The sequence below is a fragment of the Myzus persicae genome, unplaced genomic scaffold, assembly GCF_001856785.1.
Source record: "Myzus persicae strain clone G006 unplaced genomic scaffold, MPER_G0061.0, whole genome shotgun sequence".
In the NCBI taxonomy this organism is placed as follows: domain Eukaryota; kingdom Metazoa; phylum Arthropoda; class Insecta; order Hemiptera; family Aphididae; genus Myzus; species Myzus persicae.
This window is the reverse complement of record NW_019100936.1, coordinates 484,224-498,978: the sequence shown is the minus strand read 5'-3', so window position 1 is coordinate 498,978 and position 14,755 is coordinate 484,224. Positions and strand designations below refer to the sequence as shown.

The following is a 14,755-nucleotide window of genomic DNA, read 5'->3' as shown; positions in this document are numbered from 1 at the left end:
TGTTCAACTAACATCAATGTATTGTAAAAAAAACATCTAGATCATTTATACACAATACACATTACAAACTATTTTGAAAATCATGTAATAAGTAAATTTATTTAATAGAATATGTTCATTAAGTATTTCAATACCTAGTGATAGCTATGATTGAAAAATATTCTGCTTTAGAATTAGGAATTAAAAATTGATATTGTCGCTAAAAAAAGGGGGAAAAACAATATCTAGTGATAAAAATATAATTTTTTCAATAATGTTGTTTTGTAACCACTTACAATAATTATTAGTATCAGTTCAAACCATTTACTGTGTCATTATAATTTGTAACTGAGTAGTTGATAGTCCATATGTTATTTTTAGGCGTTAGGAATGAAACTGAGATTCATTAAAGTCGACTAAAAGCATAATTTGTATAATTGTATTTATTTTATATACTTGTATACAATTTTTTTTAATAATACAATTTCAGAAGTTTTAAGAACACCCCATCAGTTATTTTGACATAGTTTTATTTCCTAGGATATAAACAGTACCTACTGGGCTGATTTCAAAATCAACTGGTGTTGTATTAACCACTAATAAATATTAATCATTTTAACTGTCGCTGAATGTGAAATCAACACCAAGCTTCTCCCAAGTTGAAATCACTACATAACTGTGTATAACATTGACACTAACAAGTGTAGAATCAACTATGGATTTCTAACTGCAGCTGCTGCCTCAAAACTCTTTCCTTTTTGTGCCATTTGTTTTTGTATCTTTTCGTGTAATAAGATCTCGTATCCATTGTTAGTCGAAAATTATTAGAATTAATTAGTGAGTGTATTTTTACGAATGTGTTCGTTTAAAGTGTAGTGAATACTTAGATGATGGTACAAGCCACGCTACCAAATAATGTATAGAAAACTATCGAAAACATTTCTAATAAGATTTAAAATTTTAAAATGTTACATGTATTTTAATGTAATACACGCTAATGAGCCAAGAAAAACAGTTTGAGACGTTTATAATTGTTGTTGTGAAATGAATTCTGTAAAATATTATTATTGGACATTTTACAGGACTACGCCAAACAGCGTCGTGAGCAATTTAGAAGCAAACAAATACAAGTTACTTATGAAGATACCATTGGATGATGTTGAAATAGTTAAAGGTATAAATTAGCATTAATGCCATTTAATAATTAATATATTTGTTTTTAGATTCAATATCTCAATAGGTATTATAAGCACTTTTAACTCATTATAGTTAGGTAAATTTATCATTTTAAGTTTTCTGCGATCATTTAAAACAACATTTCGCATCTAAATATCACAAATTATTGTATATTATCATGCTTTTATTTGCATATTACTTCAAATTTTAAATGTACACAAAAAACTTTGATTTGACTACAATAAATTAAAAAAAAAAAAATGCTTAATGTTCACAAGTTTATCATTTGTTTATTTATTTACTAAAATAAAGTTAAAATCGTATAATATTTTAAAGAATGCTAAAACAACTGCCAGAACAACACTGTTTTATAATCATTGTTATGGCGCAGTCATGTAGATACATTGTACACTTGTTAGGAGATAATATAACTTGCATGTTTAAAGTTATGCATTTTCTATAATAAATAATAAAATACTTTATGGTATTTCAGTAAAAGATGAAAACGTACGCCGCATGCTTCGTGAGATGGAATATTTGTCGGAAGATGTCTCCACGCTGACGCAAATGACAGATATGGTTTCCATGTTGCACTGTCCACATAGTCACCTGGAAGACTCGATAAAAGATATGCTAAGTGCACTCAACAAACAATTGTCAGAACGTCAAGCAAGCGACACTCAGTTATGTTATCTAGAACTGAACTTGCACACCAGGTAAACAGAAAATTGACGGCGCACGTCTTTTCAGGGCACGCCTTTTGTTTGATCATGAGGGCTTCAGGAATAAGAAAACGATTGTTTTGAATTTTATACTGTTCATAAAAACTGTTAGAGACAATAACTATGCATAAAAATTATGTTATTAAATCGAAATGTGAACATAAAAAGTAAAAATCACATTAGGTTGTTATATTGTATATTATGTAGTTATTACTTATTTAGTAGGGGAAACAATATTAGATTTGAATAAAGCTCAAGATCAAAAGGGACGAGTGAATGTTTAATTTACTGATTTTTTTTTAGGAATGGCACCGAGACCGTGTCAATAATGTTTTCTAAACCAGAAAAACGAGCAAACTGGGAAGAGTCTTTTAACGAGGCCAAACAAAAACTCGGTGAGTACAATAATATAGGCGCATAACGCAACAATAAAGCACCTGCGGAGCCAACTCTTAACGTTACGTATTTATATGGGCATTGTATGGCTATATAATAATAATAATATTATATATTGGTTAGGAGAGGTGTTAAGATGACTATTTCATAGGAGGTATTCGATTCCGAGCAGTATCAATACACACGGGGGTGCTTTTGAATGTATTTGGAAACATGTTTTTCACTGTTTTTTCTTTCAGTCTTGTCCACGGACCGGAGGCCGAATGCCGATTTTGTCGGCCCAGTACCCATACGGAAGACCAGAGCTGGCTTGCAATTTACGTGTGCAGCGCCAGCGTTGAACCAAAGAGACGTGTGGGTTTGCAACAGTGACGGGTACGTAGGCCAAGTGTGCGTTCTGAGCCTCTACCCCGAACCGACGGTCACTTCGTGTAATGGAGTATGTAATGCACGTATACTGTGCGTCACCTCGATACCAGCACCCCAACGCATCGAGTAAGTCGCCCAATTCTGTACGCTGTCTGCAGCAAGATTTTCATGATATATCGTGACAACAATTTTAATTTTTTCAATTTTCTCCCCCCCCCCTTCCCCCTTGGCTCGTTCAGTCAAGCCAACAGTACTGACAAGGACGACCAGAGCAGTAATCCAGAGATCAGCATATCGATCGAAGACTGTGCTGAGCAGACCGGGCCGGACATCAAATTGGACAGGTATAATGAGCGTTTTGTAATCACAGAAAACCATTTAAGATTTAAGTGTCGCACTCGAGAGTCGTATTGGCTGTGCCAATTCTAAAGTTGGGGATAAATAATGGGATCTTTTTAATTGTGACGTACCGTTTGTGGCTAGAAATTTATTTCTACAATTATAAAAGCCGGAAATTTTGAATTGTAGAAAAATTACTAATTTCTGATCAAACTAGGTACAAGTGTACATAATTCAAATAATATTATAATGTATACATTATATTCATAATTTAATTACTGTTAAGTTGTATAATACCATGTTGTACCTACTACTATGTATTGATCGACTAACTTAAAGTATTAAATTATATGTAAAATACAATTGAACAAAATTGTACCTCAAACCAATGATGATAGAATTATCAATAATGTCACGAAAAGCAATCACTTTGGGCAATACTGAAAATATGTTTTCAAAAAATATTAAAATACCTCTTTGATCTTCTTTTTTTAACATGAAAAATAAAAAATGAATAACTTAAATTATTTTAAAGTAACACAAAAAATTGTAAAATGTTTAGAATAATAAAAAACATTTTTGGGCAAAACCGGTGCACAACAATATTAATTGCTCAGCTTTTTTTTTATCTGCCAAGGAAATTAAATCTTTAAAACAGCAATGGTTGTTGTAGGATGTAATACTACAACAGTTGTGGTATTGATACTCATTTTAATTTGTCTCACAGCTCGTCGAGTGAAGAGGATGACGACAAGGACGCCGGTCATGATCGCGTTCCTGACGGAATGTACCCCACGGACCCTGTGGACTTTGAAGGTGAGCCAACCATGTGGTTGGGTACAGAAGACGGATGCATACACGTGTACAATTCGATGGACAACATTCGCATAAAACGGAATAAAGTTAAAATTCAGCACGGGTCCGCGGTGCATTGTATCATGTAAGTGCAAGGCGAAAATGGAGTGAACCAGTGATATTAATTTTATAATATAATACAATTTAAGTTATTACAAATTAGAAATGTATGACAATACTATTATAAGTGATGTAAAAAATGTAAAGTAAAATATGGGATAGTAATTTGCCTACAGTTGAGTATTTTTTACTTATTTTAATTTAATATTATACAGGAGGCAATTATAATAAAACTATTTCTGTTTAATAGATATCTCAACAATCGCGTTTACGTCTCATTAGCAAATGGTGATATTTGCATCTACTACCCAGACACGAGTAAGTATACAAAAATACCTATATCGGAATTTGAATGACAATATTTAATGTTTTTAAACAAACACAATTTTTTTTCTCCAGACGGTAGTTGGAATACATCGGATCCGGTGACCATCAACGTTGGTTCAGCTGCTATCCCTGTTTCCAAAATGTTGCCCGTTGGTGATAAGCTCTGGTGTTCATGTCACAATACTGTTAAGATATTCGACACGGTGACATTACAATTTCAAGTTAGTAAAAATGATGACATATTTGTCCTCAAAAACATTACACTCATTCAATAACTTGTAAATTGCCTACCTATAATGCAAGTGAATTAGGCTTAGAGTATAGTAAATGCTACCAATTATTATAATATTATACGCTTCAACTTTTAAAGTATTCTCGGAATGTTTAATATATTTTTTTTTTTTAGTGTGTATTAACATATTATACACATTCGTATTATAATAAAAACAAGATTTCATTCGGTCAAATACATTAGAATATTCATAACAATATGAATTAATACTTATTATGGAGTGTCGACAATTGTGATACTATAATTAGTGCCTATAGTAAAGTATAAATTACAAACTATAAAATATAAATATGCTAAGTATAATAATATTTTTTTAAAAACTGTATCTATGTGTAAAACATAAGCAATTATTAAGTATTATGTTTTAAAATTGTAACTTTTAAAAATAGTTTAAAATTTAAAAAATAGTATTTGTATTCAATAATTTACTATTATTATTAAAAATACTTTTCCATGCAAAATCTAGAATGAATATTTAAATAGACGTTTTAAAACACTAGAGTTGAACTAGCATAAAATGTATTCTCTGTATCAGTTATTTTCTTTTTATTCTATACTTTAGTGTTACACAGTACATTATAAGTTAATAGGTATAATCAATACAATCAATATTTAATTATACAATGACAATGCCGGAAAACCCTCTGTATATTTCCCATTTAACTAACTATAAGTCTTAAAAAAATAACTTTATATATTGAGCATTGTTTTACTGGACGAGAGCAAGTTCATTATTGGTACTTTGAAAACAGTAATAGTGCTGAACCTTAAATGTTGATGTGTAGGTATAGCCGTATAGGGCGGTTGGTGAGCACTGCGCAGGATAAACATACTCAGCATACCACGGTTAGGTTAGATGTATAATGGGGAGGTACTCTCATTTCTCAACATTATTTTATATGTGCCTAGTATATAATACATATATGTCGATGAATTATACCTATATACACATTCTGTTCGTCGGCATTCGATAATCGTCATACTGACATATTATTCGGTTAATATGTCACTACTGCTGCAATGTGACGTGTGACGATGAGTAGTACATTTGTGCGTGACCACTGACCCGACCTACAATCTCCTAGCCCCCAACCACAACCCCTCCGCCGGTCACTATCTGGCCCATAACCATATACCTTTATCTTGCACGATTATTATACCTAACTATTTATAATATTATATATATACATATAATATGTGTGTACGCATACTCACTGCAGCGAGTGCAGTGCAGTGATATTATATGGAAGCGGTTGCTTACCCGTTTATCGTTTTCAGCATTCTTTCGTGATCGGCGGCGACTCGAACCGATCGATCACCAACATGGTCGTGTCGGGATTGGGCGTGTGGCTGTCTCTGCAGAACTCGGCCGTGCTCCGCCTCGTCCACTCGGTCACATACGAAATTCTGGCCGAAGTGAACACGGCGCCGGCCGTCACTAAAATGCTGTCTAGTGAGTACATATATACTATAATGTGTGTCCATTTCCGGTCGTGCGGACATCAGACACTTCCGCGACCGTTTTAATAATATTAATATCATGTACATAACGCATATAGGTAATATGACGGACGTCAGTAATAGTCAATTTCTTGTTTTATTTTTTTTAATCTTTCATTTTTTACCGTTTGCCCTTTGCAGGCTGCGACGACATCATAAGGCAACACAAAGCGGCGTGTCTTAGAGTGACGTCACTGTTGGCGGTCAAAGACCTATTGTGGATCGGCACCAGCGCGGGCGTTGTCTTGACCATGTCCATACCGGCCGTGGTCGCGAACACCGGCAAACTTGTCACACTCCCTGTTCCTATTGGTTAGTTAGTACACTGTAAACCTATATATCCATAGCACTATACCAAGGTTTATGTATGAATGTATGATACATTACCAGGCATGCTTAGATGTAAAATCTAGAGCATGTTTGTGTGGAGGAAATGGAGTGGAACATTTTTAGGATCTTGGTTGACATTAAAAAGCGCACGGAATTCATTATTCATAATATTTATCCTAAATTGATTTGAGTATTTCTTCTGTTGTATTTATATACTCTTAACTTTTCCCACAGGTGTTCCACACGGTCACACGGGCCACGTACGGTTCCTGACTCTGGTCGGCCATTTGCCGCAGAACTTTTCTAAACAGCGACGACAATCGTTGAATCAGAGGAAGATGAGCTCGTCCGGCAAGCTGTTGCTGATATCGGGCGGCGACGGGTACGAGGATTTCCGGTCAACGGCTGCGTCGGAAGTGGCTGGTCGCGAGGACTCCACTAACCACCTGTTGCTGTGGCACGTGTGACGGGACGCGGATTCGGCGTAGGAGACGCAGCCCTTAAATACATTACAGTCTCCGATTTCAAGATCGTTCGTGGACCACCACCTCTGCAGATCGATATTATAAATTATAAGTTAATAACACGTTTCTCCGATATTGCGTGAAGACGAGTGTGCGTTTGCATGGATAATTACTGCACGCAGTCGCAGTGGCGCCGAGCGTAATAATCGGATCAGTGCACTCGATCCTTTTAAACTACCTACCTATGTTGGGTTGGTGGATGAGTCGTTAGAGCAAATAACTCTGAACGGAGTCGTTTTTTGTTTGGTTCAAATCCATTCCTGTGCAATATATAGTTTACCGGATCGGTGTGTCTGATTTTTGTAAATTTATCGTCAGCGTCGATGTAGCGCAATCCGATCAATGTAGTATTACCATCAATCGGTAATTAATTATTGTATTATTACTTGTTAGTTATTAGCATAGACCAATACTGTAACTAGTGCACGTGTCTATCCTTAACCGCCCATAGAGAACCTTACACTGACTTGTATTCGTATTTGCGCGAGGGTAACCCTACATATTTCAGTATTTGCTCCTGTGGCGGCTTTGCCGCTTGGGTGCCATCGTGTGTTTAGAAAAAAGTGACATTGAGTGAATGTATGATACGGAGGTTCCCCAACATTTTACTGCATCAAATTCCCTAACTTCCTGTCCAGATTTTAAGTGGATATTATTATTAGGGTTTCCTCAATGTCTATATTATGTTATATCTTACACACGTCATGTTATTATGATGCATTTGTTCGTGATTTTTCTTAAATTATAATTGATTTTTTAATTATTTTGAATATTTTAATTTTTTTTTTGTTATTTATAAATTCTCATTATTATTGCCATTTATTTTCAATCGTTCTTTGTCATTTTCTCGTTATTACTATTATTATTATAATTATTTATCATAATTATTAAGTCGTGTGCTTGAATTTGTGTTAAATAAAAGTAAAATATTAATATTAATAAGTTATTATAATTTTTACTAAATTCATAGATATTGTAAAATTTAATAATACTCCTTTATTAGCGATAAGTATATATACATCGAATGTAAGTCGCAGTTAAATTAAGTCTTAGCTAATTTTTGTTTAGTGAGAAATACATGTAGGTATTTACTTTAGGAATATCAGGTACAGTATTCCTAATTTTTTTAACTTTAAATTATGTACTGAAACCCGTTTAATTAATGTTTATATTTTTAACTAAAATATAGGTACCTAATTTATTTTTATTTTGTTTATTAAACATATTTTATTGTTTTGTATGTCACGTAGAGTTGGATCTTACGATTTTGACTTATAAGTTATTATGTAATTATTTGTTACCAAATTGTTATTGTATACCTAATTAATACTACACAAAGTTAATATAATTAAACATTTTGAATTGCATGTTGAAATTTGCAGTACCTACTTACGACCTACTCAATTGTGTCAAGTATAATTTATTTATAATTGTTAAAATTGTTTTTAAAAAACTGTAATTAAAATAATTAAAAATTGAAAATTGTACCGGATGTTGGTGGGCATTAGTACAGGATAATGCTTAAGGGAATATATTATATAGTGACGTGTTGAGGTATTATGTTTGAAAGTTACATTAAATCATCATATTTGACAAATTATTTCGAGCCTATAGCTTGGCTAAAATACTTACATTACTTTTATGACATTTGTATGGATAGTGGTTTATTTATGTTTCCTCTGTTGGTTATACTCATGTAAAAATTACTCATCAAAGTAGGGACTGCAGTCTAAACTCGAATTCCTACTTTTAAAGTAGTCTTTCTTTAATATGTGTTACAGTAAAATATATTAAGATGATGTAGTCAACGCAATATTTGTTTTCTCTCACTCGCAGCATAGATTAGACGATTTTACTTAAAATGTCTCTTCTATGATTTTTAGCAATCTTAATAGTAAAATCACCTTTTCCAAAAAATTACAGAGAATAATATTTTTGAGGGTTATTTAACATCAGTTTTATATTTTATTATTCTTTGACATTGTATTTGTGATGTGTGCATTGTTTTGAGATAATGTGTAGACAAATCAATATGTCATATCCTAAAAAATATTATTCTCTATCGTTTTTGTGATGTCTAATTTTACTTTAAGATTGCTAAGATAAAAAAATGATTCTGAGTAAATGTATTTTGTCTATGTCGCGTTTCATCCATCGAGAGAAAACAAACAGCGCGCTGACATTCTCTTAACCATACTATTAATATTAAACATTGTCATTATTGTAAATCAATACTTTTCTCACTTTACTGATGTGTAAAACGTTAAAATAGCTATGTAATTACGGATCGAAACATTCATATAATGATGGCCATTATAATATTATATAGTGAATCGTCAATTGTGATAAACGTGAATTTACTATCAAACGTACCTTTGTAACTCGAATCATTAAAACGCATATTCGTTTATCTTGACAATTATTATCATTCATTTAAAATGATTATAATTGGTCAAACATAAGTGCGAAATATATCGTTTAAAAAAAGATGGATTAGATAATATCAAAAATTATAGAATTTAAATTTCATCTAATGAGTACACCTCTCCGGTCACTATGCATGGTTGCAAAATATATCGTATTTAAACGTTATCGCATAGACATTCTATCAATTTTTACAACCATTTTTTTTAAAATCTATTTATAAAGTCATAAATTATTCTTAGTATAAAAATTCTTTTATTAAAATTGAACACAATCCTCAAGTAAAAATAAAGAAAAAAATAATTTAGTTTACTATGGATAAAATATACCTTTGTACTCTTATGAGCGAGGCATAGAAATCGTCAAACAAATTTTTCATTTTTGTATTAGTTGGTGTTGCATTATTCAATTTTTATCTTTATTGTTATTCTCGTAATTTAATCACAAAAGATATCAAAAAGTGTTTGTTGAGTGAAATGTGAAGTACGGCTCTTCTCTTGCATTGCAGAAAGTCACCACCAGATCATTAAAAAGGTAAATATATTTAAACTACATGAATTACAATTGGATTTTATTTCGTGTTTGTAATTTTCTAAATTTAGGTAAAAAAAAAAATATAAGATAGATATTTTAAGTAAATATATTAAGCTACTTACTTTTTTAATTCTTTAACTGGAAATATGTTACAGTTGAAATATCGGTTGATGTAAATTGTAAACATTTTCATTTATATTGAATGTACCCATACTTGACTCAAATGTATGGCTATTATGAATGTTAATTTGCAATATACGACTTGTAAATATTAACACAATAAGTATATATCTAAATGTGATCTCATACATGGGTAGTGTGAATAAAATAAAATATAAATTAACCATTAGCGACGTTGCAGTAATGAAAAAAAAAATGCCTGTTTCTTCTTCCTAACTCCGAGATTGTTTTTGTATACTAAACTTATTCGTTGATCAAGTATCGCTGCTTTGCTGTAACTTGGTGCACTGTTCGATAAGTATCTAATAACTATGGCACCACATTTTAGTTTATTTACAATTAAGAAAAATGTAAACTGTAAATCAGATTTTGACACTCCAAAGACTTCAGCATTATGCAAATATATTTAATGTGACATTTTGTTCTCACTGGTCGATAGTCTACACTCTATACCAACAGAAATTATTACTATACACATTTCTAATGTAGATTATTAAATACTATTTCCTTTTAATTTGTATTTCAGTATATACGATATTTGTAATTTAATGAGAACAATAGTTTTTGTAGTATCTATTCTTGTGGGAAATTCGGACTAATCGTGGGTACCAATAATGTTACCACCAATGACATATTTTTCGTAGAGTCGATGGAGTACAAGCCACCTCCCCCCCCCAGCATTAGCCCATAACTATGTTAATTTTTTTACGTCATTATAAATGTAACCCTCAGCTCTGTTTTGGGGAAATTATAATCTAAACAATAGTGATTTGTTTCAAGTTTCTACGATTAATATTCTTTGAATTACAACAAAATATCAAAAACCGTGTGAGGAGAAATCATCGTTATTTTACGTTCAAATATTCAAATTCATAATAATTTGAACAATCAAATTTTATTAGTTCATCCAATGTGTGGAGTTTTTTAAACTTCATAATAATTATATTTATAGGATATTAAAAATATTATACAATAATGAATTGATTTAAAAATATATTTGTAATAATATAAAATATCTAATACTATAACAATATTAATTTTTGACGTTGACTGAAAAACGGGCCTTAATGCTAATAATTTGATTTTTTAATAGTAGCTGTAACAATATTTACTACCTTCAGGTATTATCACTGCAGATAGTTTGTATAGTCATCACTTTATATTATAAGTTGTAAATACGCTCATAAAATTGATTGAAAATTATATTCGAAATTACGAATGCAGTGTAAGTATATCCAATACCTCTACACTCGCAAGCGCCTCGTTAAATCGCTTATAGGTTAGTTATGTCATTAAAAAATACGTCCGCTGAAGAACCGCATAATTGTCTATAAAATTATTTTTATTCATTGAAATCCAACCATCTGTTATGTGTGATTAGTATCAAACGTTCTGTCGATAGTGATGGCCTACAGTTTCACGATTTAGATTAAAGAGATATTATAGGTATTGTAATCAAACTGGTTTCCCAGAGTAAGATAGGTAATTTATACCCACCCACCCATCGTTCAACAATTCCAGAAGTTTTTGGTATTTTCACTATATATGTCAAAAGGGTAATATCTATAAGTCTATTCCTAAAGGTTAAGACATAATTAGCATATAATAATATAATTATTATAGTCATTTTATGTTAAGCCGATTTTCTAAATATTAATATAATCAAGTCGTTGACTTTCATTTTTGCTGTAAACATCACAGACTGTAAGACTGATATTGGACTTTGTCATCTATGTCCATATGCTTAAAATCTATAAAATGTTTATCGAAGAACCACATTTAACAGATTCTATACTCGAAAGTAGAACCTAAATAATATGTGTAGTGTTAAGGTACCTATGAGTAAACATAACTGTAAATTGAGATCCGTTTGGTTCAACAAGTTGGTTCGTAAATATTGATTCATTTTCAACTAAAAATATAAAACTAAATTTTCATTATACAATATATACGTCATAATAAATATTAAAATGTTCATACTAAAATAATTACAATTCAAAAAAACCCATAATGTTTTTATTGTATTATTATTTTTATTTAATTTTAAGCATTTACTAAATGAACCAAATAGTAGTTCAAAATAAAAATAAAAAACATATTATATTTCATCATATAAATAAAAATAATATTATTGCATTCGTTGCGTACTTTTATTTGAAACTTTATATATTATATATCTAATATTCAAATATAAAAAGCAAATTTCAAAGGTTACTAAAAACATATTGTTACATAAAAAAACTCAAAAGTTAATATTTAATGAAGATAATCTTTATTTTATGTAATATATAATATAAATATATTTTCTGAATTTATTTCCGTAAAGTGTAAAACGTTTTTGAGTGATCTATCATCTATAAAAATATAATGTTTGATGGGATTTTAGATTCTGAGTGGAGCGTATTGATTTTTCAATGGTAAATTATGTGTAAGTGTGTTTTTTTTGTGTGTATCTGTATACACAAAAATTAGTAGAAAAATACTTCGATTTTCTATCGTGATTTCTGATAGAAAATTGGATCTGGTTGGCACATAAGAGAGAGAGAGGTCCCAGTTGAAAGTATTTTCCAAAATAATCAGAAAAAAATTAAGAAAAATTAGAAAAAAACGGTTTTGAACGAAATTGATTTTGTTTTTTTTGGTGTTCCTCAAAAACGAATAACCGTAGATACTTTGAATTTTCAATTGTTAATGTTTATTTTATCGATTTCTGTGTATATATGATAAAATTTTCAAAATATTTTGAACCTGACATAATTTGTAATAGTACTTATTAGGTAGTTATATTCTTTTATGTACTTAAGTATATGCTACAATTAGTAGATAGGTATTCTGTTAGTAGCAAACCATTATAAATATTTATAATGTTCTTTTAAAATAATACGTATTATAATAAATTAATGTAGGAATTATGAAATTTAATTTGTAATATTTTGTAACCCATCAAGAATTCATTAAAGCGTAGTTTCTTTTTCATTGGCTGTGTTATAGTGATATCACCACATCGTGCCGCTAATTAAAGTTCAACTTGAAGATGACTGAAACGTAGTGGTAATGACGAAATATAATGTATTCGAAACCACTCTAAAATAATTTTTAACCCACTAAAAACCAATCTCAACAGAGTCACATTAATTAGATAGATGAATATTCAAGTGTAGGCCATAAGGTTACAAATTTACAATAGGTATCTCAAATGAGTAAGACGTCGTTTTAAATTATAATAGTTAATATTCTAGGACCGGACTTTTATTTTTCTTCGCAACATACCTATTGTATCAATGTAACTGCTGCGTGCAGTATAGATTATCGGTCAATTCCCCCAAATAAATCACGTTTTTCGTTGTACAATGAATATAATTTCACTCATTGACTTCAACGATTATCGGTCATTCCGAAATCAAAAATTATTTTAAAGTTATCCACCTATACTCGTATAATTATATAGTTGAATGTGCTGCAGTATCAATGTATCATACGACGTACCTAATAAAGATTACACTGAATGTATTCTAAATTTTAATAATGCAAATTCGTTATGTTTTAAATGCATCGCTACAATAGTTGGTAGGTAGTAACCTAAATTATATTTAAAAAAAAAAATCAGTCAAATCGTATCAATACGTGTTTTTATGAAATTAGGTCTCAACCTTATGGAGCCATAGGGTAATAATAATAATTATATATATTACCCAAGCACGTTATATTACTGTGATAATGTCGCGGAGTTATTAGCATGGAATTTGTATAAATCTACTGGCACCAGAGTGATAAGAAAAATAAAAATAAAAAAAATAATGAAAAAGTCGCAGCTTTACGATAACGAGCCAAATACCTATTACATAACATAATAATATTATATAACATGTGCGGTGGGGTATAATGAGTATATATTATATAGAGCACAAAGACATTTGAGTAACTCTGTAGAGGTAGTGATAGTTTCAACAGTTATAACCATTATAATATTATTATGTATATTGTACAGAGCGGTATAACCGTAATGTGACTACATATTATAGTACGGGGTGGTGCTCGTCACGGAGATAAATTTCGTCAAATTGTCAAAACTAAAAATTATGCTAACGACCACGTTGGTTCGTTTTCGCTTCCGGTAGCCGTGAGTATTTCGAAAAATCGTGTTGCGGCAGTCCCTCGTTGTCGTGCCTACCTATATGGCTATATTTTCTGCGACGCGTGCACGGTCGGCACGTGCCAAAACTGCAGCGGACGCGTCGAAGACTATTTACGACGACAAAACGCGTTCGGCCGAGTGCATTGTCCACCGGCCGTTCAAGTACGGATGGCGAAACGGCTTTGAGTGGGAGGGGGAGGAGGTGGGGGTTGCTTCGAAAACTGCACTCTTGTCGCCAACAGCCGGGCGGCCGGCAGACGTCTATTTTTAAACAGACGCGGCGCAACGTCAGGTGCGATTGTCTCACCGGAAGACGAGAGCTGAAATAAAAACTGATTCTACTGCAGCGGTGCACCTTAAAATATATATAATATTCACCATACGTGTACCGTCGCATGTTATACGCATTTTGCTGGTTTGACTATGATTCGGCAATATCGGATACCCATTGACCTACTCTCGTTCAGTTTCTCGACGTCTTGCTGCTGTAGTTTTAGCAAACATTTTCCTGGTTGATTCGATATATTTAGACTTTGCCAAGTATTTTGACCGCACGTGTGCTCTGATTTGTTCATGTGTGTAGATCATGGTTTCGGCGAGCCCTTAATGTCAT

General features: G+C 31.6%; 1 protein-coding gene across 1 annotated transcript in view; it reads left to right on the top strand.

Annotated features, from left to right (window-relative positions):
• The window catches only part of LOC111026907 (rho guanine nucleotide exchange factor 17), a 72,098-nt gene extending 64,968 nt beyond the window's left edge, over positions 1-7,130 (top strand). Inside the window, exons 10-20 of the mRNA XM_022305086.1 lie at positions 1,062-1,153; positions 1,649-1,871; positions 2,181-2,272; positions 2,513-2,768; positions 2,882-2,986; positions 3,709-3,921; positions 4,147-4,214; positions 4,296-4,444; positions 5,794-5,968; positions 6,157-6,327; positions 6,580-7,130. Of these exons, the coding sequence (XP_022160778.1) occupies positions 1,062-1,153; positions 1,649-1,871; positions 2,181-2,272; positions 2,513-2,768; positions 2,882-2,986; positions 3,709-3,921; positions 4,147-4,214; positions 4,296-4,444; positions 5,794-5,968; positions 6,157-6,327; positions 6,580-6,812 (1,777 nt within the window). The 3' untranslated portion in view covers positions 6,813-7,130. The remainder of the gene's footprint in view (positions 1-1,061; positions 1,154-1,648; positions 1,872-2,180; positions 2,273-2,512; positions 2,769-2,881; positions 2,987-3,708; positions 3,922-4,146; positions 4,215-4,295; positions 4,445-5,793; positions 5,969-6,156; positions 6,328-6,579) is intronic.
• The last annotated feature ends 7,625 nt before the right edge of the window (positions 7,131-14,755 follow it).